We start from the raw sequence: 27,531 nt of genomic DNA, 5'->3' as shown, positions 1-27,531 counted from the left end.
TCTTTTTTTTTTTTTTGAGACAGAGTCTCACTCTGTCATCCAGGCTGGAGTGCGGTGGTACAGTCTTGGCTCACTGCAACCTCCGTGGGTTCAAGTGATTTTCTTGCCTCAGCCTCCTGAGTAGCTGGGATTACAGATGTCCGCCACCATGCCCAACTAATTTTTTGTATTTTCAGCAGAGGCAGGTTTTTGCCATGTTGTCCGGCTGGTCTTGAACTCCTGACCTCAGGTGATCCACCCACCTTGGTCTCCTGAAGTGCTGGGATTACAGGCGTAAGCCACCATGCCCAGCCTCACCTCCATCTTTTTAACTCTTAGAAAGTCCACTGGGCTCCACCTGGGTTTTTCTCCCTGCACTGCCTAACTCCAGGCAGTTAGATGGGCCATCCCTAGAGCTCACCGTTTTTTTAAAATAATTTTTTATTTTTTATTTTTAGGTCTCGCAGTGTTGTCCTGGCTGGTCTCGAACCCCTGGCCTCAAGCAGTCCTCCTGCCTCAGAGCTCACCTTGTTTCCTCTCTGAGGGATCACTCACTTTCATTGTTTATGTGCGCTACATTGAAAACTCTTATTTCATATATTTTGTCAGGTTTTTTTTCAGGCAGCAGGGTAAATCTGGTTCCTGTTGTTCCACTTCGGCTAGAAGTAGAAGTCCAAGGGATGTATACATTAAAAAATCACGTGTTCCAAGAATGTGTAATGATAACAGATGATGGTCATAGTATAGTGTTACATTTTAAAAAGGCAAGACAGAAAATGAGATATGCTTTTTGTTTGCGTGTGTTGTGTTAAAACATACAAAATGGTGTGAAAGGAAAATCTTGGGGCCTCCAAATTACTAAAATAAGGGAAAAGTCAAGCTGGGAACTGCTCAGGACAAACCTGCTTTGCATTCTATTCAAAGTCTTCCCTCTGCTCACTGAGATAGATGCACATTCTGATTAGTTCCTTTGGAAAGGCTTATCGGAGACTGAAAAGAATGCGGCCATTTGTCTCTTACCTACGTGTGACCGCAAGCCCTTTCCCTGCTTCAAGTTGTCCCCGCCTTCCTGGACAGAACCAGTATACTTCTTACATATATTGATTGATGTCTCCTGTCTCCCTAAAATGTATAAGATTAAACTGTGCCCCAGCCTCCTTAGGGACATGTTGTCAGAACTTACTGAGGCTGTGTCATGGGCGCACATCCTCAACCTTGGCAAAATAAACTTTCTAAATTAACTGAGACCTGTCTCTGATATTTGGGGTTCACAGTACCAATATAGTATGTGTGGGAAAAAAAAAAGTATATACACTCTGTTATTAATATTAGTAACTCTGAAGAACTAGGATGGGTGAATTTTTTTTTTTTTTTTTAGATCCGAAAGGTACTCAATAGAAAAGAGAGGATTTGTGAATATGATTATATTACAACTAGGAACTTATGTTCCTGGCTTTTCCCCCCTCATTTTAAGATCTGCTTCTAAGTGTTGATTTCTTTTATTTTTATTTGATATGGAGTCTCCCTCTGTCCCACAGGCTGGAGTGCAGTGGCCAGATCTCAGCTCACTGCAAGCTCCGCCTCCCGGGTTTAGCCATTCTCCTGCCTCAGCCTCCCTAGTAGCTGGGACTACAGGCGCCCGCCACCTCGCCCAGCTAGTTTTTTGTGTTTTTTAGTAGAGACGGGGTTTCACTGTGTTAGCCAAGATGATCTCGATCTCCTGACCTCGTGATGTGCCCGTCTCGGCCTCCCAAAGTGCTGGGATTACAGGCTTGAGCCACCCCGCCCGGCCAACTTTTTTTTTTTTTCTAGATTTATTTTTCGAGACGGAGTTTTGCTCTTGTTGCCCAGGCTGGAGTGCAACGGCAAGATCTCAGCTCACTGCAACCCCCGCCTCCCGGGTTCAAGTGATTCTCCTGCCTCAGCCTCCCAAGTAGCTGGGACTACAGGTGCCCACTACCACGCCTAATTTTTGTATTTTTAATAGAAATGGTTTCACCAAGTTGGCCAGGCTGGTCTCAAACTCCTGACCTCAGATGATCCACCCACCTTGGCCTCCCAAAGGGCTGGGATTACAGATATGAGCCACCACGCCTGGCCAGGATGGGTGATTTTTGTTTTCTTCTTCACTTTTGCTGTATCTTCTAAGTGAATGAGTATTTCTCCTGCAATTTAGAAAAGGATAAATCAAATATTTAGTATAAAGATACTTGAAGGGCGAGGTTAAACACTAGCTAACCGAGAGCCAGAAATCACATTCCCTGTAATTAAAGACAATGTTCTAGAAAGAGCCTGTAAAGACTGTATAGGAATCCCTGCAGTGAGTATTTGGGAAGGTTTGAGATGACACCTGTGTGTAGGAGCTCCCCTTGGGCCTGGCAGCCTCCTTTTGACCCAGGGTTTCTTTCCTTGTGTCAACAGATTGTCCGTGTGGAGCCCTTGGTGACCATGGGCCAGGTGACTGCCCTGCTGACCTCCATTGGCTGGACTCTCCCCGTGTTGCCTGAGCTTGATGACCTCACAGTGGGTGAGGACCCTATATTAACGGGCAAGAAGAGACACGGTGCTAGGACCGGAGCTGATGGGCCTTGGCCACCCTCCATCTAGTCCTGGAATCGCTGCTATTCCATCTGTGGCAGAAGTCATTCTGTCTCTTACTTGCCTGCTCCAGTGACAGGGTGTTCACTGCCTGCTGTTCCATTTCTGAGCAGCTCAGGTTATCAGAAGGCACTTTTAATTTCTGGTTTGATTCTGTTTTTCTGTGACTTGTTCCCATTGCTCCAATTCCACCCCATGGAACACACAGAATAAATCTAGTCTCTCTTCTCCTCCCATAGGATTCATAGCCCCCAAAGCATCTTCTTCTTTAGGGAAAACACCTTCAGTTCTTTTAACTATTCCCATGGGACAGGGCTTCCTGTCACCCCTTCAACCCCCCTTTTCATTAAAGTCCCTCTCCAGATGAATGCGCAAGATTTCTAGGTTGAGTCTGGCCAGAGGTGAGGTTTGAGTACCCTTGACAAGGTCTGCTCGCCACCCCCTTCCTCTGAGGATGCCTTCATGCTCCCGTCTAAGCCCCTTCTTCCCTCTCCTGCTCTCTAGATTGACAGGTGGGAAATCTCCCCTAAGTCAACAGCCCCATTTCTGCTAGCCTACCATGCCTCCCTCATGCTAGGAGGTCCCCCAGCTCCAACCCACCCCCATCCCTGTGCCCACAGCTCTCCCTGCTGACACTTTGTGTGATGTCTCTGCAGGGGGCTTGATCATGGGCACAGGCATTGAGTCATCGTCCCACAAATACGGCCTGTTCCAACACATCTGTACTGCGTATGAGCTGGTCCTGGCTGATGGCAGCTTTGTGCGATGCACTCCGGTGAGTTCAGCGATGGGAGACGTCCATGCCAGCCTGCTCTGGGCATTAAGGATACTGAGGTCAGGGAGGTGGCTCTTCTAGGTGTGCTACATTTCAAATACCTGTTCAGTCTGGGTCTGTATCCATAACAAAAATTTGTATATCCCTTATATGAGCTTGGGCAGTGTTATAAATGCATTATGTATATATTAAGGCATGCGTGTAATCCTTCAACAACCTAATGATCCCTATTTTATAGATAGGAAACTAAAGCTCAGAGATATTAATAAATTTGCTATAGTCACACAGCTGGGACTCAGACCCCAGTAATCAGGCTCCCAGGTCCCTCCCCTTAGCCATTGATTATGCCATCCTGCCTTTCTGGAGGAAGTCAGGCCTCGGCATCAAAGCTGTGTGTCTTAACACTGTGAGGTATAGTCATGTGTCACATAACAGTAGTGATGTGTTATGAGAAACAAGTTATAGGCAATTTTGTGATTGTGCAAACATAAGAGTGTACGTACATAAACCTAGATGAGATAGCCTACTTCACACCTAGGCTACGTGGGATAGCCTACTGCTCCTTGGCTACAGGCCTCCACAGCATGGTACTGTGCTCAATACTGTAGGCAGCTGTAACACAATGGTATTTAATGTGTCTAAACATACCTACACTTAGAAAAGGTACAGTAAAAATACCGTATAAAAGATGAATGGTACACCCATATAGTGTACTTACCATGCGTGGAGCTTGCAGGACTAGAAGTTGCTCTGGGTGAGTCAGTGAGTGAGTGGTGAGTGAATGTGAAGGCCTGGGACATTACTGTACACCACTTTAGACTTTATAAACTGTACACTTAGGCTACCCTAAATGTATTTTTTGAAATTTGCTTTCTTCAATAATAAATTACTGTTAGTTTACTATAACGTTTTTACTTTATAAACTTTTTAAAAAACTTCACACTCTTGTAGTAACACTTAGCTTAAAATGCAAACACATTGTACAGGTGTACACAAATAGTTTCTTTCTTTGTATATTTATTCTATAAGCTTTTTTCTATGTAAGCTTTTTTTTTTTAACTTGTTAAACTTTTTTTGTTAAAAATTTAGACACAAGGCTGGGTGCAGTGGCTCACTCCTGTAATACCAGCACTTTGGGAGGCCAAGGCAGGTGTACTGCTTGAGCTTAGGAGTTTGAGACCAGCCTGGGCAACATGGCAAAACCCTGTCTCTACAAATAATACAAAAATTAGCTGGGCGTGGTGGTATGTTCCTGTATTTCCAGCTGCTCTGGAGGCTGAGGCAGGAAGATCACTTGAGCCTGGGAGGCAGAGATTGCAGTGAGCCATGATTACACCACTGCACTCTAGCCTGGGTGACAGAGCGAGACCCTGTCTCAAAGAAAAAAAGTCAAGACATAAACACATGTTAGTTTAGGCCTACACAGAGTTTAGATTATCAATAATGCTTCCACTTCCGCATCTCATCCCACTGGAGAGTCTTCAGGGGCGATAACACACATGGAGCTGTCACCTCTTCTGACAACAATGCCTTCTTCTGGAATACCTCCTGAAGGACCTGCCTGATGCTGTTTACAGTTAGCTTTTTTTAATAAGCAGAAAGAGTACACTCTAAAATAACAATTAAAAATATAGTGTAGTGAATACATAAACCAATGACAGAGTCATTTATCGTTATCAACTATAATGTAGTGTACATAATTATATGTGCTATACTTTTATACAACTGGCAGTACAGTAGGTTTGCTTACACCAGTGTTACCATAAACACATGAGTATGACATTAGGACAGCTGCGATAGCCGTGATACCACTAAGCAACAGGACTTTTTCAGCTCCATTATAATCTTATGTATCTGTGGCCCATTGTTGACTGAAACATCTTTGTGCAGCATGTGATCAGGTAACTAAAAGTGATTAGAGAGGCTGTTTTAGAAAAATAGACAGTTCTACCACCCAAACTGGGATTCAGACATTTAAAGCGTTTTACCAAAGGGGTGGGATAGGATTGACACTTTAAATAACCTTGAATCTGTCCTGGCAGGTGTGAGGGGCCCCTGGGATGGGAGGGACAGTCGGTCCTGTTGAAGTGGGTATTTCAGGGAGCCACCAGACTCCTTCACTTCACAGAAGAGGGCCCAGGGAAAGACTCCCAGCTTGGCAGCACTGGTCTGGGGTGAGAGATATCCCTAGCAAGATTCACATCAATTCATTCTACTTTCCTGAATGCTTGCGGGAGCCCTGTCTTTTGACCTATTTATTATCGGCAGAGAAAGGAGACAGACATTTGTGAATTCCTTCCCTTCTCTGAGGCCCAGGTCCCTCACTAACAAATACGTGGTCAAGAGGAATAAGTAGGTCCTGTATGGGAAGCTCCTTGCATAGAGCTGAGCATGCAGCAAGTATGTCATTGTCACTGCCATGGCCAGGGGAATGTGATGAGCTGCGGGCCCAAGGGGGAATCGGTGAGCCTAGTGCTGCTGTTCCTGAGGCTTCTGCCAGCCTGCTGCAGAACCTCCTTGCTCCAGCTCTCCTGCCCTGCTGCATTCACTGTGCCCGCCACCAAGAGCATTCAGGTTTCGTGGAGACTGCACGGGGCTGTCCTCTTAGTAAAGGCAAGACATGGCTGGACTTTTGCTAAAGAGCTTTATTAGAACTAAAGAATCCCAATTAGAATGGCCAAGGAAAAGTCAGCTGTGTCCAAGACATACGTCTAAACAATAAAATGATGAGGTTGGACATTGATTTATGGAAGCAGATGAGGTGTTGTAGGAAAAACGCTGGCTGGGGAGTTAGGTGGTCTTGCCTGAGCCCTGGCATTGCTGCAGCCGACTTTTCTGGGAAGACTTCGGTGAGTCATGGCAGCTCTCAGAGACTCGGTTTCTTTAAGGGGGTGCCAGCACTCTCCCTGGACTCTGTCGGGGGTGGATCCCACAAGCCAATGGACTGGGAAAGGCCTTGTAAATTTTAGTTATGGTTCAGAAGGGAGGCATTTTAATGCTCCCCAGCTACATTGCCTGACACCCACTAAGGGAGTCAAGGCCTGGCCTTGGACCTCTGCCCTTGGGCAATGCCCCTGCCATTGTGGGTCATTGGGCAGCAGTGCCAGTCCCAGCTTTTTCCTGAATAGCCTGTGGGTCAGGGGCTGTGCCTAGATGGGAGGAGGAGGATGCTCTCTCAGTGAGGGTCCCTGAGACAGAGGGCAGTATTAGGCTCCATGTCATGTCGAAGCTGCAGAGAGAAAACTAAAGCCCAGCAAGCACAGTTTGTGAAGCTCATTGTTTGGGTTTACACAAGATAGTGAGAGAATAGGGACTTTCCCAGGCTGTGCTCCCCCAAGTGACTGCATGCCATAATGTGGAGCCCAAGGTTCCAGCTCTCAACACATCAATTCTATCTCATAGTCCGAAAACTCAGACCTGTTCTATGCCGTACCCTGGTCCTGTGGGACGCTGGGTTTCCTGGTGGCCGCCGAGATCCGCATCATCCCTGCTAAGAAGTACGTCAAGCTGCGGTTCGAGCCAGTGCAGGGCCTGGAGGCTATCTGTGCCAAGTTCACCCACGAGTCCCAGCGGCAAGAGAACCACTTCGTGGAAGGGCTGCTCTACTCCCTGGATGAGGCCGTCATTATGACAGGGGTCATGACAGATGAAGTAGAGCCCGGCAAGGTAAGCCAGGGTGTCAGCTGCTGCAGACCAAGACTAGGGAGGCATGAGTGTGGTGGGACTGAGCCCGTTCCCCCATCCTGACCCTGGCAGCCACCTCTTCAAGGCTGCTGCCTGGGTCAACCCACCTGGGGTACAGGTAACAGGATCTATTGTCATAAATGTCTTAGACAGTGATGGAAGCTTTCATCTACTCTGCCCTTACCACCTGCCTGGGATGTGCTTGTCTCTTAGTGGATGTAATCTTTGGTCCTTATAGCAAACCCCATTTTATAGATGAGGAAACTGCGTCTTTAAGAGGTAATATAGGCTGGGCACGGTGGCTCACACCTGTAATCCCAACACTTAAAAGAGGTAATGTAAACTTCCACAAGATTCAAGTAATTGATTTGATGCCTTGGAATCTATCTAGATTGACATTCCTTCCACGTATACCATGTGATTTTTATTAGCAGTTTTTTCTCCATTTAGAAAGGATCTGTGCTTATTGTGAGAGACTTGGAAGGTACAAACAAGTAAAAAGGAAAGAAAAGACTCCATCTGTAAACATGACCCAAAGCCAGTGTTGCTAATGTGTTTGGTATACAGTTGGCCCCTGTGTCTGTGGGTTGTAGAATCAGTGGATTCAACCAACTGCAGATTGAAAGCGTTCCCAATGAATGGTTTCATCTGAACTGAACATGGACAGACTTTTTTTTTTGTCATTATTCCTTAATGGTTACATAGCATTACATCGTATTAGGTATTATAAGAAATCTAGAGATGATTTAAAGTATACAGGAGGATGTGCGTAGGGTTATATGCAAATATTAAATCATTTTATGTAAGGGACTTGAGCATTCATGGATTTTGGGGGATCCTGGAACAAATACCCCATGGATACTGAGAGACAACTGTATTTATTTCCTCTTTCTGTGTATGGAGTTTTTTAAAGTTTTAAAATCATATAACAATGCTGAAATATATAAAGAAAAAGTTAAAGTGCATCTCTTTACACCAGGGTGTAACCACTTATGTATAACAGTTTTGCGTGCATTCTTTGAGACCTATTTTTATTTATTTATTTATTTATTTATTTATTTATTTGAGACAGGGTCTCTATAGCCCGGGCTGGAGTACAGTGGTACGATCACAGCTCACTGTAGCCTTGAACTCCAGGGCTCAAGCAGTCCTCCTGCTTTAGCCTCCTAAGTAGCTAGGCCTACAGGCATGTGCCACCATGTCCAGTTAATTTTTTTTTTTTTTTTGAGATGGAGTCTCACTCTGTCACCCAGGCTGGAGTACAGTGTGTGATCTCAGCTCACTGCAACCTCTGCCTCCTAGGTTCACACGATTCTCGTGCCTCAGCCTCCTGAGTAGCTGAGATTACAGGCTTGCACCACCACGCCTGCTTAATTTTTGTATTTTTAGTAGAAACGGAGTTCACTGTGTTGGCCAGGCTGGTCTCAAACTCCTGACCTCAGGTGATCTCCCTGCCTTGGCCTCCCAAGCCAAGTGCTGGGATTACAGGTGCGAGCCACTGTGCCCAGCCTGGTTAATTTTTTAATTTTTAAAATTTTTTTGTGGATAGGGTCTTGCTATGTCACCAAGGCTAGTCTTGAACTCCTGGCCTCAAGCAGTCTTCCCACCTCAGCCTCCCAAAGTACTGGGATTACAGGTGTGAGCCACCACACCCAGCTGAGACTATTTCTCTGTGTGTGTGTGTGTGTGTATGTGTATGTGTGCATGTCTTCATTTCATTGTGTAATATCCCACTTTTGCATGTAAATAATTGGCCTAATTTAGCCCTTACTGACATTTATGTTGCATAAACTGTTTTGCTCTTACAAATGAGATTGCATTTAAGATTTAAGACTCTCTTACATTTATCCTGTCCTTCTGTACAAATATTTGTGTAGGATTGAGTCAGAGAAATGGAATTTGTTACACAAAGGTTTGAGCACATTAAATATTAATAGATATGCCCAAACAGCCCTCGAGAAGAGCTGTATTTATGCCTACTTGCAGCAATGGTGTGTGAGAACACCTTTTTCCCTATATTCTTGCCAACACTAAATAGGATCTCTCTTTCATTTTTGCCAATCTGATAGAGTTAAAAATAGTATCTCGTTTTATTTTGCAGTTCTTGGATCACTTGTGAGAGTGAGCCTCTCTTTGCAGCATTTTGCAGTTTGTTTGTCTTCAGCTTTGATCACTTGTTCACATTTGTCTTTTCTTGTTTCTTGTTTTTTGTTTTGTTTTGAGAGGTCTCGCTCTGTCACCCAGACTGGACTGCAAAGGTGCGATCTCGGCTTACTGCAACCTCCACCTCCCAGGCTCAAGCAGTTCTGTCTCAGCCTCCCGAGTAGCTGGGGCTACAGGCGCATGCCACTGCACCCGGCTAATTTGGGTATTTTTAGTAGAGACGGGGTTCCGCCGTGTTGCCCAGGTTGGTCTTAAACTTCTGAGCTCAGGTGATCCACCTGCCTTGGCCTCCAAAAGTGCTGGGATTACAGACATGAGCCACTGCACCTGGCCTTTTTCTTGTTTGTTGTGATAAGCATTTCCCCATGTTGTTACATTGCCTTCGTAACTGTCATTGTTAATATCCGTCTACAGAACATTGCATTGAGGAAACGAATGCCCTATTGCTGCCCATAGTTGGAAATTTAAGTTGCTTCCAATTTTTTTGTTATTTTAATTAATGGAGCAATGAACATCTTTTGTCTGTAATTTGAGTAATATCTTAACGTAAAGTCGCAGATCAAAGGATAGGCATCCCTTAAGACTCTTAATCTATACCTATATACATACTTAAAACATTTTAAAATTGTGAAGGGCTGTAAAATCATCTGGTACAATCCTCTTTACAAATAAGGAAATGTGGCCCAGAAAGGGAAAGAGACTTCTCTGAGGACACACAGCTAGCACAGAACAGATTTAAATTCCAGCTTCTGACTCCTGGTTCCATGTCGGTTCCCTGACATATTAGCCTGCAGACTTCAGCACCATGCAAACATTGCTTCCTGTGGGATACTGCGGTAAGTGCTGGAGGTCCTGGAACAGCGGTGGCAATACTGGACATTGAGCTGAAGTGCTCTGGCCCTCCCGGGCCCCTGGATCTGCCTGACCAAAGCCAAAGCTCAGACAGTGTGTGTTACTTAGCACCAAGTCACCTAGCAAGGACATCTAGACCAGAGCTTTCTGACTGCTGTGAGGTGTTCCCTTGAGGCCCTCAGGGGTAGGAGAGCTGAGGGATGGAACCAAGGGGAGTCACCACCCCCACTGTACCCAAAGTGGCTCTGCTGTCATCCATTTGATGTATTAGATGCCACCTAAGATTATGATTTGGCAGAGGGGTTTGCACAGCTTTTAAAATATTTGGAGACCTGATCTGATTCCCTTATTTCCCAAGAAGAAGACTGTGAGGCACAAAGAGCCTTACCCAAAGGCCCTCCCAGAATCGGCAGCAGAAGGATATTTGCCAAGTGCCCCAGTGAGCAAGACCCTGATACCCGATGGGAACAGGGCTGGGGCAGAGCGGTGGATGCCATTAGACGTCTGGGCATTTCATTTTAGGAGCATTGCTTCCAAACATTTCTGTTTCTAAGCATTCAGGAATTTGTCCCTGTGTGCCCTGTGATGGGCCCTCTGCAGACACTGCCCAGTGTAAAGCTTGCTGCAATCCTGTGAGAAGCAGCCTGCTCCCATTTCACAGGGGAGGCCCAGAGATACGAAGTGGCTTGCAATCAAGGGCTGGGGTGGACTGGAGCTTGTGCAGCCACTCGGCCTCCTTAGCTGGTGTGTGCCTGGAAGAGACAGACTCTCTGGATTCTTTCCCATATCCTGGGCTTCTCTGCATGGCTCCTGATGTATCAGTGAGCACCAGGAGCACCTGTATCCAGGTGGCCCTAAGTCTCACTTTCATTATGCAGCTGGTGCCACTGCCAGGTATGTGCCACGCCTCACCTGGGGTTAGATCAGATTGCTCTGTTTCCTGCTGGGTTCCCCTGTTCACATTAGCATGCAGAGGCCAGCGTGAGTGTTTTTTGCCCTGCCCCATACTGCCCACACCAAAACTAATTTGGGCAAAGAGGCTTTTTAGCCCCAGTTTCCTCCCTGCAGAGTGACCTGACCAGCAGGGTGGCCTTACCAGCAGGATGGGCCTGCACAAGCAGGTGGCACACAGATAAGCTACAAGTGCTGGAGGCCAGAGATGCAGGGCAAAGTGTTTCCTGGCTCTAGGGTAGAGCAGGTCAGCAAGGGGATGGCTGGCGACTGATTATTCCAGCCACCTGTGGGCGAGGCACCGTGCTTCACACTTTCTACATCATCTCTTCTAGTCTTGCAGAGATGCTAAGTAACCTGCCCAGGCTCTGCCAAGTGTGTTGTAAGTGGAAAAAGCAAATTGGCAAATAATACATATAAGATGGTTCCATTTTTATAAGGATACTAGTCATGTGTATGTAATGTCTAATAGGCAAAGAACTCCCACAAATTATGTGTTTTTATTGTCATGTTACATGTGAAGAAACAGGCTCAGAGGTGACCTGCCTGAGGCCACACAGCTGCTGGGGAACTGGATGTGTCCCCAGCTGCCCACCCTGAAGCTTGTGCTTTTCCAGGATCCCCCCTGCCTCCCCCTGAGAGCATCTGCCAGAATTCGTTTATGGATGAGAAAGCTGAGGCCAGGAGAAGCTCAGCCATCCCAAGGCACACAGCACGTTGAGTCATGACCATTTAGGGCTGAAGGAGACACCAGCTCAATAGAAGATTTGGGTGTGGGAGCCCCCAGGGCCGGAGAGGTGTGAGCCTTATTCATGTGAGCATCCTCCAGACGATGATGGCTGCTGTGCCCAGAGGACTGTGGAGCTTGGTCCAGGGACAGCAGGGAAAGTGCCATGACCAGTTAGTGCCGTGAGCCCTGGGTTGCACTGAGGGGCTGACCCATGCCTAGAGTTGGTGCTTCCCTGGCCCCGGGGATGGTGGGAAGGGAGGGAGGGAGGGAATTCCCCTGCATGGAGCACTGCATCAGGGCAGTTAAATGTTTAACTCTGTTAAACACTTGCACCAGGCTAGGCTGGGGTCGCTGAGTTCTCTAGACTGTCGGGGACTCACTGTTTGGCCCTGGGCACACACCACTTAACCTCTTTGAGCTCCTGCTCTCTCTGCTAGAGGATACCCGCTGTGCCTAACCTCACCAGCTTTCAAGAGTCTCAAAGGCAGTAATAGACATGAAAGAGCTTTGAAAAGGCCAGGAGTGCTGAACAGAAGCCGGGTGTTGCTGTTACGCCCCGATGGCGCTGGGCACTTATCTGCAGCCTGATCACAGTGCCCTCTGTCATTTCAGCTGAATAGCATTGGCAATTACTACAAGCCGTGGTTCTTTAAGCACGTGGAGAACTATCTGAAGACAAACCGAGAGGGCCTGGAGTACATTCCCTTGAGGCACTACTACCACCGCCACACGCGCAGCATCTTCTGGGAGCTCCAGGTGAGGCTTGGGTTTCTGTAGCCCTGGCTCCTCGGGTCCAGCTGGGCAGGGAGCCCGGACAGTTAACACTGTAGCCATGCTCTCTCCCTTTAGGGTAAAGAGTGGCTTTGTCCTAAGGAACTGCAACGCCTTCTCACAGTCGTTTCCTTCTGAAGGAACCGACTACCTTCAGTTCAAGCAGCAGGCTCTTAAGCAAGCATCTGCTTGGTGCTGGGGAGTAGGTCCCTGGGCCGGTACTTTGGGGAACACAAACCTGTTCCACCTTTGAGCCTCTAGCCACAGTGAGCAGACAGATCCCTGCACTGTAAAGGGCCGCAGGAACATGAGTAGGAAGTGGCTAGTTCTGCCTAGGGCTTGAGGTAACAGCCAAGCCTGGCTGTGAAAGGTGAGTGAGAATTTGCTATTGCATGTGTAGATGGGTGGGTGGATGAGGAGTAATGACACTTTAAGTGGCGGAAGGTCAGGAAGAGCCCCTCAGGAGACGACTTTGTGAGCAGGGACCTGAACATAGGGAGGGCAGGCCAGGAACAACTCCAGGGATGACTCTGGAACTCTGTTCACAGGCAGAGGGACAGCCAGAGCCCAGGGCTTGAGCTGGGCTAACAGAAAATTAACCATTAGAAAATGGACAGTTCAGGGTAATTTAGTACATTCAGTGTTGTGCAACCACTACCTCTGTGTAGTTCCAAACATTTTCATCTCCGAAAAGGAAACCCTATACCTATTAAGCAACCACTCCCTATTCTCTCCCCTTTCCCCAGCTTGTGGCAACCACCAATTCATCTTCTGTCTCTATAGATTTACTTATTCTGGATATTTCACATGTATGGAATGATACAGTATGTGCCTTTTGTGACTGGCTTCTTTTATATAGCATAATGTTTTCATGTATCAATATTTCATTTCTTTTTACGGTGGGATAGTAGTTTATTATGAGAGACCACATTTTGTTTTGTCACTCATCTGTTGATGGACATGTGGATTGTTTCAACCTTTTGGCTACTATGAACAGTGCTGCTACAAACCTTCATGTGCATGTCTTTGTTTGAATACCTGTTTTCAGTCCTTTGGGATTTAGAACTAGGAGTGGAATTGCTGGGTCATATACTAATTCTGTGTCTAACTTTCTGAGCAACAACCAAACTTTTTTCCACTGAGGCTGTGCCATTTTTCATTCCCACCAGCAATGTATAAGTGCTCTTATTTTTTTAACAGTCTCGCCCACGCTTGTTATTTTCTGGTTTTTAAATTATTAGTATTATTATTATAGCCATTCTGGTGGGTTTGTGATATTGACTTGCATTTTCTAAACTAATGATGTTGAGCATCTTTTTATATGCATGTTAGCTGTTTTGTATATCTTCTTTGGTGAAAAGTCTATTTGAATCCTTTGCCGCCTTTTAAAATTTGGTCATTTGTCTTTGTTGTTGAGATGTAAGAGTTCTTTATATATTCGGGATAGTAGACCCTCATCAGATATATGATCTGCAAACATTTTCTCCAACTCTGTAGGTTTCTTTTCGTTGTCTTGGTAATGTCCTTTGATGTACAGAAGTTTTTAATTTAGATGAATTCCAATTTATCTATTTTCCCTTTTGTGTTTTTAGTGCCATATATAAGAATTTATTGCCAAGTGGAAGCCCCTATGTCTTCTTCAAAGACCTTTGTAGCTGCAGCTCTAATATTTAGGTTGTTGAGTGGGGTAGGAGTCCAGCTCCATTCTTTTGCATATAGCTATCCAGGTGTCCCCAGCAAGGCTGCTTGTGTTTGAAAAACAGCAAGAAGGCTGAGGAGCCAGCATGCCCACGCTGAGCTATGGTGAGGAATGAGGTCAAACAGCCACCGGAGGCTAGATCATGTGGCTCCTTGTAGGTTAGGAAGGACTCTATATTTTATTCTAAGTATAATAGGAAGCCAAAGAGGGCTTTGAACAGGAAAGTGACATGGCCTGATTTTTGTTTTAAGAGAATAACTGTGACAGCTGGATAGAGTGGATGGGGGCAGGAGTGGACAAGAGTAGAAGAGTAGAAGAAAGAAGATACTGTTGTCTGGGCAGCAGCAGAGGAGAAGTGTCAAATCTGGGAGATGCAGTGCAAGTTGAACCAACCAACAGGATTTCCAGAGAGCTTGACCATGGATGTGATTCCAAGGTTCAGGGCCAAGGTTGACTGCCATTTGAAACATCGGGGAGGGGACTGGAAAGGGGAATCAGAAGCCATTCAGATGTCCAGGTGGGATGACAGCAGGAGCCAGTGACGTGTGTTGGGACTTCAGGAGTTCAGTGGAGGTTGGAGCCCCATTTGCACATTTCTTAGCCACAGAGAAATGTTTTCTAAAGCCATGGAGGGAGATGAGTGAGGGTGGATAGAGAAGACCCTGGGACACCTAGCAGGTTAGGGGAGGAGGAACGAGCCAAGGGCAAGAGAAAGTGCTGTCAACCAGGGCAGGGGAACAAAGCTAGGAGGATGTGGCATCCCAGAAGCTAAGGGAAGACTGTTTCAGAAGGAAGACCAGCAACTATGCCACTTGCCGCTGAAGGAGAGACTGGATTTGGCTATGGGAATGTCATCATTGACTTTAAGCAATAGGGGTGAAACCTTGACCAGTGGGTTCCAGAGAGAACTGGAAACAAGGCAGTGGAGACAGTGAAAACAAACCTGAGAGGCTCACTGTTAAGGGAGGCAGAGAAACAGGGTGATGGTAGGAGGCCGGTGTGGGGCCAGGTGAAGGTACTTTGTGTGATTGCTTTAGGATGGAAGAGGTGGCAGTCATGACAGTGATCCAGTGGAGGGGAAAATGACAGTGCAGAAGAGGGTATATTGAAAGGGCGAAGCCTTGAGCAGGGGGCGTGGAGTGGCTCCTGAGCTCAGGTGGAGAGGTTGCCTTTTGATGGGCACATGGAAAGTTCATCCAATTGTCAGGAGGAAAGGAGGACCATAGGGTGGTGGGAGGGTGTGAGAGTTCTCTTCTGATTGCTTCTGTTTTCTCAATGAAATAAGGATTTTGGCTGAGATGAAAGGGGAGAGGATTTTGATGGTTTGAGGAGAGAAGAGATGTGAAGCTGTCCTCCAGAGTGGGCAATGAATTAACTGGGAAAACATTGTGGCATTGCCAGGTAGCACTGGGCCTACCAGGGATTCACGCTCATGAATTTAGTGAGACCAGCCCTGTGGTCGTGGGTTTTCACTCAGGAATCTGTGGGTGGGGTACAGAGTAGGCAGAGAGTTATATTTAACCATGGCCAAGGTTTTGCAGGGAGTGTGATGTGTAGGGAAGAGTGAGGACCCAAGGGTGTGGTTATGATGAAATCTAAGCCAGCCACAGAGGGGAGGCAGGATGTGAGAGGCCCCCAGGGACTGACAAGGGACTGATCTGGTGGACAGGATGCCCTGGGTGGAGTGGAGCATTAAAGTCAGGGGACTAGAGGGCGTAAGCTAGGAAGAGAGGCGGTGATGGCTGAGAACAAACACTTGTAGTGGAAGCTATGGAGACAGTGAATGCAGGGCAGGGTGACAAGGCCTAGGGGTCAGCAAACATTCCTAAAGGGCCAAACAACAAGTATTTTAGGCATTGCAAGCCACAGAATCTATCATAGCTCCTCAGATCTGCCACATGGAAACAGCCAAGGACAGTACATAAATGAATAGGGATGACAGGCCCCAGTAAAACCAAATTTACAAAAACAGGCACTAGGCCACGTGTGGCCAGTGGGCTCACTTCCTCCCACACTGGATCCCCACAGGTAGTAATTTCTGTCCCCTCCTCCAGGGTATTTTGTGAGAGCCTGTGGCCAAGGACATGTGGAAGATAAGATCACTGGAATGTAAAGAAAGAAGACCAAGGGCAGAGAGGCCAGGCGTGGTGAGGACCTTCTTTGTGGGTTTTCAGTCACCAAAAGTTAATGTTGAGGAAAGTGGCAGTTTTCCAGGATCCGGTGAAAGGAACCAAGGATGTTGGGGTTCAGGGAATTCAGTGATCCACACTCTAGTGAGGGGAGCTGTGGTTATTGTAATGTAATGGGGAGCCGAGCAAGAAGACACGAGGCAGATGAGAACAGAGGTAGCCTTTATTGGGCTCGCCGGCGAGGTTCACCGGTCCCCTAGGAGGAGGGCCAAGGAAGTCACGCTCGGTGCAGATATGGGGGGCCTTTTATAGGGCGAGGTAGGCGGGGTTTGTAGGTTTCGGTTTCTGAGGAATGACGTGTCCAGGAGCTTGCGCAGAGTGGGGGTTTTTTGGCCGGCACGGGCTCTTTCCGCGCGCTGAGAGTCTTAGCAGGAAGTGAAGGGTGGGGAGTCCTAACAAAGGGCCTGCCGTGCCGGGTGATACCGCCATGTTGGATCTAGATTCCTGCCTAACAGTTATCAAGGGAGGTATTGGGCACATGTTCCCAAGTTTCTGAGGCTGGTTTCTGGGCACAGGGGAGGAACAGAGATCTGGAAGCAGTAATGAGGGGCCACGGGGACCCTACCTCACCACCATCTATCCCAGTGGCAGGAGGGTTGTAGGGGAGAAAATGATACCATTTAAAGAGGACTTCAGGGTTCTCGTTAAGAACAAGGAGGGAAAAGGAATGTTCAGAGAAGAGACTGAGAATGGAGAGGGTTTTGCTGAGATCAGACCATGAGAACAGGGCTTGAGAGGAAAAGCGGTGGGGCAGTGGCAAGTGAAGTCAGATTAAGAGATGCTGCATTGCTGTAGTAGGTTAAGATCACAGTAACAAGGCACCTGGCAGACCATGGTGACTAAGGACAGCAGAACTTAAGGCATGATGGAATTACACCTGGTGTGTTCCTAGAAGAGGGTGATTGGTCAGTTCTGATGTTGGGTAGGTATCTTAAGCAGAATGTGATTGGGTAGTGGTAGGGGTGGAGGAGTGTAGGGGTGAGGGTCTCTTCATGGCCTGTGGGGCTATGGGGTCTCACACCCATTAGTCTTAATCTTGGGCAATGTCAAGGCCCACAGCAGGTGGTAGGCAATTTTGCCAAAAGCAGAAGCCACTATGAGTCCTTCTGGATCCCTGCCAAGAACAGTGTTAAGGTTGTGGAGTGGGGTTTTGTTAAGAGAAAGGAGAGGAACCAGCGAAAGAGGATCAGAAAGATAACAGCAGTGGTTAACATTAGCCACTCTCATTGTGGTGGACGTTAATGCTGAACACTTTCCACACATTATCTTCATCTTCCCAACAACCCTCTGAGAGTAGATACTAGTGTTATTTCCATTCCACAGATGAGAATACTGAGGATTAGGTTATCCAAAGTAACTACCAGCCTGAGCAACATGGCAAAACCCTGTCTCTACTAAAAATACAAAAATGAGCCAGGTGGGTTGGGGCATGCCTGTAATCCCCGCTACTAGGGAGACTGAGGCAGGAAAACCACTTGAACCCAGGAAGTGGAGGTTGCAGCGAGCCAAGATCACGCCAGTGTACTCCATCCTGGGTGACAGAGTGAGACTCTGTCTCAAAAATTAAAAAAAAAAAAAAACCGTTTGAGACAAAGTAAATAACACAACTCAGAGAATGAGTGTATTAGTGATCTACTGATGCATAATGAACAAAACCAAAAGATTAGAGATTAAAGCAGCAAACATTTATTATATCATAGTTTCTGAAGGTCAAGGATTTGGGAGTGGCTGATCTGGGTGGTCCTGGCTCAGGGACTCTCATGCTGTGGGCTAGGGCAGCAGTCATCTGGAGGCTTGACTGGGGCTGGAAGAGCTGCTTCCAACTCACATGGATGTTGACCAGAGACCTTAGCTCCTTGCCACATGGATTCCTCCAGTGACCTCATGACAAAGCAGCTGGCTTCCCCCAGAGCAAGTGATCCGAGAGAGACCAAGGAGGAGTCTGCAGTGCCTTTTATGACCCCGTCATAGGCCACACCTCTCACTCCCACCATATTCTCCTTATTAGATCAGAGTCACTAATCCAGCCCATACTCAGGGGAAGTGCACTGAGCTCCACTTCTTAAAGAAAGGACTAGCAAAGAATCTAGGGGCATATTTTAAAACCACTACAGAAGGCCAGGCACAGTGGCTCATACTTGCAATCCCAGCACTTTGGAAGGTGGAGGTGGGTGGATCACCTGAGGTGGGGAGTTTGAGACCAGCCTGACCAACATGGAGAAACCCATCTCTACTAAAAATATAAAATTAGCCAGACGTGGTGGTACATGCCTGTAATCTCAGCTACTCAGGAGGCTGAGGCAGGAGAATCACTTGAACCTGGGAAGTGGAGGTGGTGGTGAGCTAAGATCACGCCATTGCACTCCGGTCTGGGCAACAAGAGTGAAATTCCATCCCCCCGCAAAAAAATAAAATAAGATGTAAAAATAAAACTGCTACACAGAGCTAGGATTCAAAATGAGGTTTGTCTTACACATTTGTGCTGTTAAATAAACACTGACCCACACTGACATCAGGTAAAGGAAGAATCTGGAAGAATAGGTGTGTTCAACCTGTATTTGCATGCAGGAAGTAAACATTCAGACCTCTTGTGAGCTGTCACCGCGCGATAGTAGGGAAGCTGGACTGGGAAGAGGAAGAAGTCAAGCTGTAGTGCAGTCACAAGGAAGGCCTCAGCTGATAGGCAGCCCTGGGGTAAGATGGCCTTCCAGAGTTGTGTCACCTTGAGACCCGTGGGCTAGGACTTTACACCAAATGCTGCCCCATCAACTAGTCATTGTGCAGGCTGACCTTGGATGAGGCAGCTCCCTTCTGCCAAAGGCAGTTCTCCCTGAGTGTCAGCAGTCAGTACCCCGTGCAACTGGGGGAATGGGTGCCTCCCTGGAGCGGGCATCTGCCCGGAGCACCGCATGATCCTCTACAGCAAAAATGCAGAAGGCAAGACATTTCTAGAGGGGAGGAATAAACAATTTCAAATGCATGCCTTTTCCCTGCCTCTGCTGGGATAACTCTTCCTCCTTCCATTGGCAGCCTTACCCCCGGGTTCCTCCCTGATGAGTAAGGCCCTGGAATGAACCAGTGTGACCAGGCCTGGGTGCTAAGCCCCTTAACAAGCTGCATTCTGGGTGATTAGTCCATTCTGGTCACACCTGTGCCAGGCCTGGCTGGTGCAGTCAATTCCCTTCCCCCAGCTTTGTCAATCAGCAACACATGGGGTCAGGGCTAGCTGCATAATTTGCAGGGTCCAGTGCAAAAAGCAGGCCAAAAGTGCCATTAAAGGTACTAAAATATAAAGCTTTTTTCTTTCTCTATGGTCTCTCTCATCATAAATATTTGCAACTTAATGCCATTCTAAGTAAATAAAAATTTAAAGTATTATGAATTTTACTGTTCATTGTTTAAATATATTTATAAATATAAGAACATTTAACTCATATATATGTATTTCTTGGTTCCATTAAGAATGCCGCATAAACTCTTTTTATTTCTCTTTGTTACATTCTACTAACACTACCTTTGACTTATGGTGAGTAAGGAAGGACTGAAAGGAACCAAGCTGGGTAGCTCTGTCTTGTCATTCCCTCGTCATCGTTTCAGTATAAGCGGTTGGCTAACACAGGGAGTTAACACCAGTGAGAAAGGATAAGATAGTGTCCTTGTGTTCATAGAAGACCATTGCCCCAGGACCTCCCTCTGGGGCTGGGGTTCCTGGCTCAGGCTGGGCCCCTTGGATTTGCCATGGGGCCCTATAGCCAGTGAGCAAGGATGGCCAGAGAGCAAGGGCTACAGTGAGATGCTCCAGAATGACTGGCCTCAGCAAGAGGGCAGCTTAGGACCCTGGGATCACAGGTCACTAAGCAACATAGGATAAGTAATGGGTGGACAGAAGCGGGAAAGGAGAAGGGCAGGGCGCATGTTTAAAACTTGAACTTTCTGAGGCTAAGACTGGAAAAGGAATGGTTTCAGCTGATATATTTGGCTAACAGTTGACTATTTTTAGGAAAAAATCACAAATGACTTTTAAACGTCAAAGTGATACAGTCTAACTCAGAAATAGAGAAAGGCAAAACAGAACGCCAGGAGTCTCATTTTTTACCTATCAGAATGAATGACAGTGATCTAGAAGTTTGATGTCACATCGTGCTGGCAAGAGAGAAGGGAAACAGTGTTCTACGTTGTCTGGGAGAGTATAAAATGGTACAAGCTCTGAAATGGTATCCATGAAAATTGCACACACCGTTTAAGCCAAAATCTTCCACTTCTGGGAATTTATCTTTCTGACACATATAAATGGGCAAAGATACATATATGAAGGATATTAGTTGGCATAATCTGGAAATAATCTAAATGTCTGCCAGTATAGAAGTGATTAAATAAATTATGACACATCTGCTGTAATCGAGCCGGGGTCAATACCCTTTCTTTTTTTTTTTTTTTTTTTTTTTTTTTTTTGAGACATTTTTTTTTTTTTTGAGACGGAGTCTCGCAGGGTCGCCCAGGCTGGAGTGCAGTGGCGCGATCTTGGCTCACTGCAACCTCTGCCTCTCCAGTTCAAACGATTCTCCTTGCCTCAGGCTCCTGAGTAGCTGGGATTACAGGCACCCGCCACCATGCCTGGCTAATTTTTGGGGGTATTTTTAGTAGAGATGGAGTTTAGCCATCTTGGCCAGGCTAGTCTCGAACTACTGACCTCAAGTGATCTGCCCGCCTCGGCCTCCCAAAGTGCTGGGATTACAGGCGTGAGCCACCGTACCCGATCCAATAAGCATTTTATACAATGGGCCAGATAGTATACAGTCTAGGTTTTTCGGACCATAAGGCCTGTCTAGTAACTGCTCCTCTGCCTTGTAGCCTGGAGGCAGCCATGGACAATTTGTAAAGGAACACACAACCAGAGGGTGGGCCGAATTTGTGGACCCCTGCAGCACACATTAGGCACCCACAACCAAAGGCAGTAGTGCTCTCTGTATTGTTACACAGGATACAGTGATGAGCAGGTGTGCCAAGATGCCACCATTTGTGAGTTGTTTTTTTTTTCTTTTTTTTGCTTTCTGTGTTTTTAAAACTCTTCTGCTTCTCTGTGTATCAGATGTCTCCCAAAGGATAGGCAAATCATTCATACCAATGCTTGCCATTAGGGAGGGGGAGGGGAGTTGAGAGTGGGTGGGGAGTGAGATCAGGTCATTTCTAGGAGGGAAACAGGGTCAGGAATACGCAGGGAGGCTTAACCTTTGTACTACAGGGATTTCTGCTGTGGGCATGTGTAGGTCTTCCAAAGGTAACCAAGAAAACAATAAAAGCCATGCTATTTATTGAGCTCCCATTGCATGCCAGACATTAGCAAAGGCGGCAGGATCTAACAGAAGCAAGCAGGCAGGTCCCTGACTTCATGGGAGTGGTCTGGCGATGCCAGGGGAGTGAGGGAAAGGGTCACTCAGTCTTCAGTGCTTACACACGTGGCTGCTTTGGGGAGTCGCCGTGTCTCCTAGTCTGATGTGGACCCTTTCATGTGCTGCCCCAGCCTCTGTTTGTCCCCATTCTTCGCACACTGTCATCCAGTGGCCTGTGTCTTCCACACCTGGGGGAGTGGGCATCTTAAGGACAGAGACCGTGTCCCAGTTATCTTGGTTCCCCAGTACCCAGCATAGAACCTGGTTCCTGACCTCAGAGGCCCCTCGGAACTGTCTAATGAATGGAGGAGCGGCCTTGGCTTCAAGGGCTCACGGAGCTGTGAGAATCGGGTAACAGTGGACACTGGGGACCCTCAGGAAGATGGCAGGACTCAAGCAGGGAGGAAGATTGTGAGCCAGGGGCCAAAGTCTTCTCTGTTGGAGGTGGGCAGAGCTGGAGGGGAATGGGGGGCATCATCAGGAGGCTGCAGTGCTAAGCGAGGAAGCTCCCGCCTCATGGCAGTTTGAGGCGTGGAAGAGAACAGCCTCTGCGCAGGAGGGTTTCCAGGGAGACTGAATCGGGGCAGCCAGGCAGGTGGTCAGGCTGTGAGCAAGGGATGCTGCAAACCAAGAGGCTCCTTTTTGTACCTGAGCCAGACTGCACCCACCCGATGACAGCTGTCTCTGGCTGTGTGCCCTTAGGGAGACTGCTTAAGTTCTCCGAGTATCACTATGCTCATTCAACAGCATTCGTTTTTCAAACATTTATGGAATGCCAGCTCTATGCCGGCCAGATCTCAACAGCTAGACCAGGAATGATAGCTACCTCATCATTGCACTCCAGGCACGGTCTCATTATCCTCACAAGGCCCATTTTACAGATAAGGAAACTGAGCTCAAAGAAGTTAAGTAACTAGCCCGGGGTCATCACTGCTGGGGAATGCTAGAGCTGAGAAGCAAACCTAGATCAGACTGGTAAAGCCCTAGGTCCCATCACACCCCCTCCAAAGAGGGGAATTGGACCCAGGCATGCTTCTGTCAAGCACAGAATGGGACCTGGCCCTTGGCCCCTTGCACTTGGAGACATTCAACCCTTGTTGGTTTTTTTCTCTCCATCCCTAATCTTTGTTTTCCAGGACATCATCCCCTTTGGCAACAACCCCATCTTCCGCTACCTCTTTGGCTGGATGGTGCCTCCCAAGATCTCCCTCCTGAAGCTGACCCAGGGTGAGACCCTGCGCAAGCTGTACGAGCAGCACCACGTGGTGCAGGACATGCTGGTGCCCATGAAGTGCCTGCAGCAGGCCCTGCACACCTTCCAAAACGACATCCACGTGAGTGGGGGAGGGCAGGGAGGGCGCACCAGGTGTGTTCCCTTGGAATCCATGGTCTCCTCCCCTGAACCGTGTGACCGACCTTGGGCACACCTGCCCTCTGGGTGTTTTCCCAACTTTAAGATGCGGTTCTTGTCCCTGTGCCTGCTGAGGCCTCGGCCCACTCAGTGATGGCCCCCCTGGGAGAGGAGTCATAGGGTCTGGCATCGAGTACCCCCATGACCTGCTCTGATTGTGTCCTCCAGGGTGGTGGAGTCAGGGTGTTCTCAGCCAGGGCTGGGGGGTGGGGAGCGAATCTGAGGGCACCTGAGGGGGTGCTGAGAATGCTGCAAAGCCTTCATTTGGGTGGGTATGAGTGGGCCAGCCATGAACCTGTCACCTGTTGGAGAAAAAGCACCAATACCCACCTCCCTGGTCTACCCAGGTCTACCCCATCTGGCTGTGTCCGTTCATCCTGCCCAGCCAGCCAGGCCTGGTGCACCCCAAGGGAAATGAGGCAGAGCTCTACATCGACATTGGAGCATATGGGGAGCCACGTGTGAAACACTTTGAAGCCAGGTCCTGCATGAGGCAGTTGGAGAAGTTTGTCCGCAGCGTGCATGGGTGAGTGGCCCAGAGTATAGTATGGTCCCTCTAGCTGACAGCCCCAGGGTACTGCTCCAGGGGAATGAGGCCAGCTCTGTGGAGAACCAGGAGCCCCAGGCCTATTAACTGGTTCCTTAGGGCCCCTGGAGCTATGGCAGCCTCTGGGTCAGGAGGTAAGCTGTGAAAGATGGGCAGCGGGTGGGCTTGCAGGACTACTTGCCCTCTTCTTCCTGCACCCCCGCCTCCAGTGAACACATCACACCCTCCCAGCTGCTCCAGCCAGAAACCTGGGAGTCACCCCACTTCTCCCCATGGGACAGATGATGGGTGTGGGCTTAGCTGTGTCCAGGGGCGACTGCTCCAGATGGAAAGGCCAAAGCTAAGGAGAGATGGATTCCTGACTATGAAAACCACGGAGAGGCCCAGGACAGAGGATTGCCCAGAAAACAGCCTGGATAAACTATTGAGTAGAACCTGGACAAAGCCAGGAAAAAAGAATACCATATGATTCCTTTCGTATAACATTCCCAAAAACACACACGAATCCATACTGATAGAAAGCGCATCAGTAGTTGCCTGGGGATGGCAGAGGGGGACGGATAACTGAGGGGCCCGGGGAAAGTTTGGGCTGCTGGTTGTAGCCACGATCTGGACCGCAGTGACTGGAGTCCTTGGTTGCATGCATGTGTCGAACTCATCCAGTTGTATACTTTATGTCCAGTTTATTGAAAGTCAGTAACAGATGAAAGGAAAACAGCCCCACTGCTCCATTAGGGTGTGCCTGTGGCCAAGCAGAGGGGCAGAAGCCCAGCAGTCTGAGCTCTACTGCTGACTGCCTCGACTGCTAAGCTACCTAACCCCCAAGCCCCAATTCCCTACCTGCAAAAGGGGGATAAGAATACCTGCACCATCTTCTTCATCAGGTTAAGGCGGTTAAACCAGAGAAATCCTCCAAAAGCTCTTTCTGGGCTGCAGAGTGAGCAGTTGGGTTTCTCTCACACCTTGTGCTCCATGCGCCTCCTGGCGTCCTCACCCACTTCTCTGCCTCTGCAGCTTCCAGATGCTGTATGCTGACTGCTACATGAACCGGGAGGAGTTCTGGGAGATGTTTGATGGCTCCTTGTATCACAAGCTGCGAGAGAAGCTCGGTTGCCAGGATGCCTTCCCCGAGGTGTACGACAAGATCTGCAAGGCCGCCAGGCACTGAACTGGAGCCCGCCTGGAGAGACAGACACGTGTGAGTGGTCAGGCATCTTCCCTTCACTCAAGCTTGGCTGCTTTCCCAGATCCACGCTTTCAGAGAGAAACCCCTCCAGAAATCCCACCCTGACAGCCCAACACCACCTTCCTCCTGGCTTCTAGGAGCAGCCCAGTGGAATGGAAAGAATGTGGGATTTGGAGTCAGACAAGCCTGAGTCCAGTTCCCCGTTTAGAACTCATTAGCTGTGTGACTCTGGGTGAGTCCCTTAACCCCTCTGAGCCCGGGTCTCTTCATCAGTTGAAGGGGATAGTAATAGCTACCTGCAGGCTGTTGTCATCTGAGTTGAGCACCGGTCACATTGAAGGTGCTGGGTAAGTGGTAGCTCTTGTTGCTTCCCGTTCAGCATCACACCTGCAGTGGAGTCTGAAAAGGCTCCACATTAGGTCACCTGTGCACAGCCATGGCTGGAATGATGAAGGGGATGCCCTGGAGTTGCCCTGCCATCGCCTCTATCAGGCAGACAAGGTCCTCACAGGAGACGGACAGTTCTTCCCCACCCTGGGATCTCAGGAGGGCAGCCACAGGGCGGGGAGGCCCAAGATGCGCCGTGCCAAAGCCAGGTCCGAGGCCAAAGTTCTCCCTGCCATCCTTGGTGCCATCCTGCCCCTTCCTCCTTAATGCCTGGGCCTGCAGACCCACCCCAGCCACCACTGAGTCCGCTTGGAGAGCCCTGTGTTCCTGGAGAAAGCATTCCCGGGTTGGATCCTGCCCCAGCCTCAGCCTGGGACACCTAGGTGGAGAGAGGGCTCTCTGCTCCGATTTGGATCCAGGGGACCTGGGCTCATTCTTCTTGGCTCACCAACCCTGCAGGCCTCATCTTGTCCCAAAACCCACTTTGTCATGGTGGGAATGGGTCCATGCTGCTCTGCAGCATGAGGGCTGGGGAGTGGACAGCATCAGGTGGGAATATGGAGTCCACTCTCATGTTTCTGTAGGATTCTCACTGTGGGGCTGGAAGAAAAGAGCATCGACTTGATTTCTCCAACCACTCATCCCTCTTTTTTTCTTTCTCCCACCACTCCCCACCCCAGCTATAGTTAATTTCAGTGCCTTACAAATCCTAAGCTCAGAGAAAAGTTCCATTTCCGTTCCAGAGGGAAGGGAACCTGCCTAGGTCCTTCCCTGGCTTGTTATAACACAAAGCTTGGTTGTTTATGCAACTCTATCTTAAGAACTGCCCAGCCTCAGCTCAAAACCCGAATCTGAGAAGGAATTGTGTCACGTAAGGGAAACTGGAATTAAGGGAGCTGAGCCAGTCATGGTTGTGGCTTGTGAGTCAGGAGACCTAGGTTTCAGCCCCTCTCTACTGTCAGCGAGCTGTACAAGGTGGGCAAGTCATTGTCCTTTGAGCTGCAGTTTCCTCATCTGTCACATCGCTACAGACAAGACCTCCCTGGAACCCTTCTGATTGTCTTAGACACTGTGGTTGCAAAACCCACGGAAAGCCTCATTTGTGTGGAAAGTCAGAGGAAAAATAAATGATCCAGTGGACACTTGGGGATTATCTGTCATTCAAGATCCTTCCTTCAACCCCAAGACCAGCTCTCATCTCATTTTCAGAAAGGCTCATACCTGGCTTGCAGGGAAGCATCCGTCTTGTCATTCCAGGTGCCAGAATCCTCTTAGAGTCACGCTTTGACTGAAGGGTGTTCACCCATCCCACCCAAGGCTTGGCATACTGCCAGTGTCTTAGCAGGGTCCTGTGAGGGCTGGGGGCATCCAGGCACTCAGAAGGCAAAGGAACCACCCTACCCATTTGGCCTCTGGAGGGGGCAGAAGAAAGAAACAAACCCCATCCTCTATTTTACAAAGCATGTGAATTCTGGCATTAGCTCTCATAGGAGACCCATGTGCTTCCTCGCTCAGTGCAAAACTGATGATTCTACTTGCTGTAGATGAGTGGTTAACACGAGCTAGTTAATCAAACAGTGCCATTATTTCGCCAGTGAAGCCTCCAACCCTAAGCGCCTGGGACTGTAGCCAGAGATGCCAGCAGCCTTTGTCGCCCTTAATCATATAACCAAAATCCAGACCTTATCCACAACCCGGGGCTTGGAAGGGTAGGTATTTTGGAATCACACCCTCAGGTTATGTTGCTCCAGTAAAATCTTGCCTGGAAAGAGGCAGTCTTCTTAGCATGGTGAGCTGAGTTCATGGCTTTTTTTTTGTAGCCAGTCCTGTCCCTGGCCAGCCATGTGATGGTTTTGGGTGGAGTTAAACCTGATGCCAGTGGGCAGTGCATGTGGAAAGTATCAGAGTAAGCCCCTCCCCTCCAGAGCCCCGAGTTTCTTGGCTGCATGAAGGTTTTCTGTAGAATCAGAATTGTAGCCAGTTTCTTTGGCCAGAAGGATGAATTGGATGTTACTGAAAGGGAGGGGTGGAGATGGGTGTGGCAGTGTATGGTGTGTGATTTTCATTTTCTTCTTTGGTCATGGGGGCCAAAGAGAAAGGCATGAGTCTCCCCTGTCAAGCTCTTACAGCCACAGGCACTGTGTCTACTGTCTGGAAGACATGTCCCCGTGGCTGTGGGGCTGCTGCTTCTGTTAAAATAAAAGTGGCCTGGAAGCTGG

General features: G+C 48.3%; 1 protein-coding gene across 3 annotated transcripts in view; it reads left to right on the top strand.

Moving 5' to 3' along the window:
- DHCR24 (24-dehydrocholesterol reductase) overlaps positions 1 to 27,531 on the top strand; it is a 37,214-nt gene extending 9,683 nt beyond the window's left edge. For 2 of the 3 annotated variants that reach the window (XM_011926360.1, XM_011926357.1), the window contains exons 3-9: positions 2,401 to 2,506; positions 3,234 to 3,352; positions 6,755 to 7,018; positions 12,345 to 12,488; positions 22,918 to 23,115; positions 23,540 to 23,718; positions 24,754 to 27,531. In XM_011926360.1, coding sequence (XP_011781750.1) covers positions 2,401 to 2,506; positions 3,234 to 3,352; positions 6,755 to 7,018; positions 12,345 to 12,488; positions 22,918 to 23,115; positions 23,540 to 23,718; positions 24,754 to 24,907 — 1,164 coding nt within the window. In that variant the 3' untranslated portion in view covers positions 24,908 to 27,531. The remainder of the gene's footprint in view (positions 1 to 2,400; positions 2,507 to 3,233; positions 3,353 to 6,754; positions 7,019 to 12,344; positions 12,489 to 22,917; positions 23,116 to 23,539; positions 23,719 to 24,753) is intronic. The other variant, XM_011926358.1, reaches the window with a different exon arrangement.

The sequence above is a fragment of the Colobus angolensis genome, unplaced genomic scaffold (assembly GCF_000951035.1).
Source record: "Colobus angolensis palliatus isolate OR3802 unplaced genomic scaffold, Cang.pa_1.0 Scaffold68, whole genome shotgun sequence".
Classification (NCBI taxonomy): domain Eukaryota; kingdom Metazoa; phylum Chordata; class Mammalia; order Primates; family Cercopithecidae; genus Colobus; species Colobus angolensis.
Note: the sequence above shows the minus strand (reverse complement) of the source record. Positions and strands in the feature narration are given on the sequence as shown.